Genomic DNA, 6,000 nt, shown 5'->3' on the forward strand with positions numbered 1-6,000 from the left:
CACCGCTTTGGCATCCTTCAGGAGCTGGCATCCTGTAGGTTGTATCTCAGAAGGCACCAACCTCTCAGGAACGTTGTAACTAGAGGATCTGTTGCACAGGTGAACTTTGAGCAGCTGCGGACAGAGGACGAGACCATCTGCAAATAGCAACAAAGGGCTGGAGACAATGCCAAAGCCCAAATTTCCTGTATGGTGAAAACAGCTTGGGGGTCCCAGAGGAGTTCCAAGGTCTGCAAAACAAAGAACAAATTCTACTTCAATCAAGGAAAGAACTGGAGTATCCTCTGCCAATCCTGACCATAATAGGTACCTACAAGCTGCTCTGGTTGTTAATCATGCTTGAGCTGGGAGGCAATGTAGAGTCCTGGTGACGAGCTCTGCCAGTTTTCTAGCTGTGCACCCTCAGGCAAGTTGCTTAACCTTGCTGGAACATAGTTCCCTCATCTGTAAAATGGAGACAATAATTGTACCTACCACAGAAAGTTGTGATGATTAAATAAGCCCTTCGAAGAGGGCCTGGCCCATAGCAGGTGCTGTGTGCAGATAGCAGTCTGTGGTTTGTCTCTTCATTTTCATAATAGTATCTATTACGAAAATAATAATAGATAGAAATAATAATAATTGAATGGTAGAAGTTTTAAAAAAAATTTATATAGCTCAACTAATCACTTTTTTCTATTATGCTTGGTCTTTTTTTTGTGCCTTGGACCCAGAATTTGAACCCAGATCTGTGGGCATCAACGTCCTCCTTCCTATTACATTTAGTGTAGTGTTTCCTCAAAATCTATCCTCAGACCAGTGCTATGCTGGTACCACCAGAATCACCCCGGGAGTGTGTTAAAACTAAAGAGTCCTGGGTCCTCACCCCAGGGAATCTGCCTCGTTGGACCAGGGTAGACCTGGAAATCTGTATATTTAACAACTCCCCAAGTGACTAGGTGAGCAGCCATGTGTGGAATGGACTTTACTCAGGACCCCAGGCATCCCTGAGTATTCCCGTCTGGCTACTTCTTGGCTTCTAGCTGGCTCCTGCAAAGCGCTGCTGACAGCGGTGCTTCTTGGTCTGTTTCTTACTGTATCCCCGCTTCTTTCTTCCTCCTCAGTTCCTTGGCACCGTATCCAACAATCAGCATATGATCAAAGCATGCTTTTGAACTAACCAACCTACTCTCCACCAGTAGTGGGGAAAGGCAACCCCACTCCATGACTGGCACTAAGTGGGACCAAGTAGAAATTGTGTAATTACTGACCTTGGTATGAAGTGTTCCCATGCAGCCCCCTCCGGAGCTATGGGTGGCCGCTTAAGCCAGTTTCCTCAACCTCTAGCCCAGTCAGAGGGTCTCCCACCTGGAGAGACTGTTATGTTAAAGTAGCTCCAAGATCGGCTCATTGGAGTAGAGCAGGACACTTCTGCAAGTGAACAGCTGTGCCAGCCTCCAAATAAAAGAAAACTGTATGCATTTGCAGCAGGGAGTGGGGAAATGGAGTGTGTTTTGGTTTAAGAGCAAAACAAGCACGTAGAGGTTTTAGCAATTTTTCTCTGACGTGTCAGATTGTGACCTGCTTTCCCCAAGTACACTGGGTAGTGGATAAGGGAACTAGGATCTGTTGAGCCCCTTCTATGAGCCAGGGATTCATATTTTTAATTCTTCCAATAACCCATAAAGTTGATATTATTTTTCATATTTTACAGATGAGGAAACTGAGGCTCAGAGAGACTATAGAACAGCCAGGAAGTGCTGGAACCAGGAGTTAGAGTATAGCTGACAGGACTTCCCTGGTGGTGCAGAGGTTAAGAATCCGCCTGCCAATGCAGCGGACACGGGTTCGAGCCCTGGTCCAGGAAGATCCCACATGCCGCGGAGCAACTAAGCCCGTGCACCACAACTACTGAGCCTGCGCTCTAGAGCCCGCGAGCCACAACTATTGAGCCCATGTCCTGCAACTACGGAAGCCCACGCTCCTAGAGCCCGTGCTCCGCAACAAGGGAAGCCACCGCAATAAGAAGCCTGCACACCGCAACAAAGAGTAGCCCCCGCTAGCTGCAACTAGAGAAAGCCTGCGTGCAGCAACAGAGACCCAACACAGACAAAAATAAATAAATAAATTTATTTAAAAAACGAATGTAGCTGAAGCTGAGCTACTGTAAAAAGAGACCTCAACATACCGTGGCTTAAACAATGTTGGTTGATATTCTTTCTTCCTCATGTAACAGCCCAAGGTTAGTAAGAAAGCTCTTCTCCAGGCAGTCACTCAGGGACCCAGGATCACCACCCGTGGCTTCTACAACTGGAGTGGCAAATTGTTTTCCGTAAAGAGATAGATAATGAACATTTGGGGCTGTGCAAGGCATATGGAGTCTGTCCTTACTACTCAACTCTGTTGTATCATGAAAGCAGCCACAGACAATATGTGGATGAGTGGGTGTGGCTGTGTTTCAATAAAACTTTATTTATAACAAACAGGCCACAGGGTGGATTTGGCCCAAGAGGCTTAGTTTGCTGACCCCTGCCCTAGAATAGCGGTTCTCAAAATGTAGTCCCAGGGACCCAGCAGCATCAGCAGCATCTGGAAACTTGTTAAAAATGCACCTTCTTAAGCCACTCCTGAGACCTACAGAATTAGAAACTCTAGGGGTGGGGCCCAGCAGTCTGTATTTTAAAAAGCCCTTTGGATGATTTTTTTTTTTTTTTTTTTTTTTTTTTGCTGTACGCGGGCCTCTCACTGTTGTGGCCTCTCCCGTTGTGGAGCACAGGCTCCGGACGCGCAGGCTCAGTGGCCATGGCTCACGGGCCCAGCCGCTCCGTGGCATGTGGGATCTTCCCGGACTGGGGCACGAACCCGTGTCCCCTGCATTGGCAGGTGGACTCTCAACCACTGCGCCACCAGGGAAGCCCACCTCTAGATGATTTTTATACATGTTGAAGTTTAAGAACCACTGTTCCAGAGCCCTGGCTGCACGAGAGCATCACCTGGGGAGCTTTCAAAGTTCTCAGTGCCCAGGCACATCCCAGGGTAATTACATTAGACCCTGTGGAGTAGGGCCCAGGCCTCAGCATTTTTAAAGCTCCCCAGCTGAAGCTGAGGTGCAGCCGGCATGGAGAAGCACTGCCTTAGAGCGCTGTCACCATTTGCATGGTCACTGGCTTGCCACCTGGCCTACTGCCACACCTGCCTCTCCAAGGATGATGTCCTTTGCTCCCTGAGATCTGGGTTTTGTTCTCTTCCTTCGTCTTACCTCCCAAGCCCCCAGCACCCTGGCCCTTTCCTGGGGACTCTGTATGGGGCTTCATGATATGAGAGGACCTTGGTTCAAGTTTGTCAAAGTAACCCATCTCTGGCAGGAGGCGGGCAGGAGGAGGGGACGACTTCATGGGGGGTGAGTAGTGGAATGGAAAGCAACCAGAAGAGGAGGGAGGTGACAGCAGGAGGAAGACTTGGATGTGGAAACACCTAGCACAGTGGCCTGTTGCTGGGGCTCAGTCAAGTCCAGTTTTCTTCCCCATCCATGCTCTAGGGTGACCGAGAGCAGTTTCCATGTATCCCGGAGCCTTCCTTTATACGGAGAGCACGTATGTGGCACTTACTGTGTGCCTGTACTCTGTGTGCTTCACGTAACTTAACTCATATCCTCACAGCAACCATCTGGAGTAGGAACTATCATTACTCCCATTTTATAGTTAGAGAGACTGAGGCTTTAAGAGGTTAGGTACAATAAAGACGTTATTTTTAAAAAAAGAGGTTAGGTGACCTGCACAAGATTACACAGGTAGTAAGTAGTACAGCTGGGATTCAACCCAGGAAGTCTGGCTTCAGAGCTGAGCTACTGGCCACTATGCTCTGTTACCTCTCTTCGTAACGGCCACAATGATATTATTATTCCCATTTCACAGAGGAAGAAACTGAGACCATGAAACTGGCCCAAGGTCACAGAGCCAGGAGGTGGTAGAGGTAGGATTTGAACCCAGGTCTCTCTGCTACCAAAGTCCTTGGATTTGCCAGTTTGCCCCACAGGCTGGTTTGGTTCCCTCCCATCTTCCCTCCATCTGTCCACCCAGAATATTCTGGGTTTGCATGTGTGTGGCTGACTCACGGGGGAGAGGAGAGTACATCCTCTGGAGTGAGAAGGCAGATTTCATTTCTGTTCAGAGCCTTCTTGGGTTGGTGCTGGGAGAGCTGCCAAACCCAGCTGACAGATTTCCCCTGCCAGAGCTGCGGAGTGGGTGGGCAGCCCCCAGGGGCCCCAGGAGGCCGTGTGACACCAACTCCTCAGATGAGTCTCAGCACTCAAGAGAAAGACGGGCATGCCTGCTTCATTTGCCTTAACTACAGTCTCTTTCCCTGAGGGAGTTTACTGGTTCCAGTTGCCAAAATCTCTCTCACACTTCCTCTCTGCTCTGGTCCCGAGCTGAAAGGAACCCCAAGAAACCATTTGTTCCAGGCTTGCCTTTAGGCAATTGACATAATCCTGGTTATTCCCATTTTACAGATTCAGTAACTGAAGTTAGCTGTGGCTCCTCATTGGATTGTCCTCTTTCCATCAGCCCTATAATTTCCCAAATGTCCCTGATGGTAAGAGTCACCTGGGGTACTTTGTCAACTCTCTAGATCACTGGTCTTCTGCTCTGAAAATTCTGATGCAGTAGGTTAGAGCTGGGGCACACGTGATTCTCATCATCAGGGATGATGGGAAATACTGACTACAGGGACCCCTACTGGGTGCAAGGATTCTCCCGCATTTCAGGTGCAGCCCTGACTGGCTGCCTCAGCTATGCCCAAAATAGTAGTAATTTGCCCCTTGAAACTTGGATGAGCAACATTTCACCCCCAGTCTGACTCAGGAAATCAGGAAGGGGCTGGAAGGATGGTGTGGGTGGGGCCTTCACCCACTCTGGCCAGTTCTGCTGTGTCCTCCAGGGGATGTTTGCTGAGGGCTATTAGAGACCTTCCAAATGTCCTCAGATATTTGGATATCTTATCCCCACTTCAACCAAGTCCTCCAGATGCTGAGGGGCTCCTACTGGCTGGAGGGTCCCTAGCTCATTTGTTTGTGGTCTGTGTAGGGAAAGCCAAGATGTGGTGGTTTTAAGATATGTATGCAAATTCTTTGACACTCCATCCTGTAGAGGTGGAGTTTGATTCCCTTCCCCTTGAGTGTGGGTGGACTTAGTGACTTCCCTTTAATGTGTAGAAGAAAGTGGAAACAGCAGTATGTAACTTCTGGGACTAGTCATCAAAGGCGCCATGGTTGCCTTCTCTTTCTTGGGGAGAAAGCTGACTGCCATGTGGTGAGAACACTCAAGCCACCCAATGGAGAGATGGTCAGAAACTCTCACATGGTGAGAAACAGAGGCCTCCTGCCACAGCCAGTAAGAACTGAGGCCTTTGGCCAATAGCCACGTGAATAAGCCATTTGGAGCAGAGCCACCAGCCCTGGTCAAACCTTCAGATGACGGCAGCCCAGACCAATGTTTTGTCTGCAGCCAGAACCCCCCAGCCAAGCTGCTTCTGAACTCTGATTCACAGGAACTATGAGATAATAAATGTTTGTTGTGAAATAATAGGAAAACATATATCTTGGTCTTTGTCTCTGGTTCCTGACACAGAGCTTCTAAATCCCTTCGACATTCCTGGATGATAGGAAAGTCTTTTGTTCTAATGAGGCAACTCTTGGTGGGCTCCTGGAAACCTTCAGGATGGTGGCTGGTCACCAGAAAAACCAAGGCACGATTAGATGTTTGGAACTTGCAGCCCCATCTCCCCATCCTTCAGGAAGGGGAGAGGGGCTGGAGATTGACCTAGTGATCGATCGTGTCTGCGTGAAGAAGGCTCCATAAAAATCCCCAAAATCTGGGGTTTGGAGAGCTTTCCAGTTGGTGAACAAATCCACGTGCTGGGAGAGTGATACACCCGAACTCCATGGGGACAGAAGCTCCTGCACTCTGAGCACTTCCAGACCTTGCCCTGTATGTCTCTTCATCTGGCTGTGTATCTGTACCC

General features: G+C 48.9%; 1 protein-coding gene across 3 annotated transcripts in view; it reads left to right on the forward strand.

Moving 5' to 3' along the window:
- Nucleotides 1-6,000, forward strand: part of LOC114889585 (ADP-ribosylation factor 2) — a 62,018-nt gene that overhangs the window by 51,026 nt on the left and 4,992 nt on the right. The window contains exons 6-7 of one of the 3 annotated variants that reach the window (XR_003792056.1): nt 100-306; nt 1,694-1,826. The exons of 1 other annotated variant lie outside the window; for it this stretch is intronic. Coding sequence is in view for 1 of the 2 variants with exons in the window: in XM_029212929.1 (XP_029068762.1) it covers nt 100-103 (4 nt within the window). In the remaining variant the exon portion in view is untranslated. Of the gene's footprint in view, nt 1-99; nt 401-1,693; nt 1,827-6,000 lie in introns of those variants that run through there. One more of the 3 variants, XM_029212929.1, reaches the window with a different exon arrangement.

The sequence above is a fragment of the Monodon monoceros genome, unplaced genomic scaffold, assembly GCF_005190385.1.
Source record: "Monodon monoceros isolate NGI ecotype Baffin Bay Population unplaced genomic scaffold, NGI_Narwhal_1 Super_Scaffold_9, whole genome shotgun sequence".
Taxonomy (NCBI): domain Eukaryota; kingdom Metazoa; phylum Chordata; class Mammalia; order Artiodactyla; family Monodontidae; genus Monodon; species Monodon monoceros.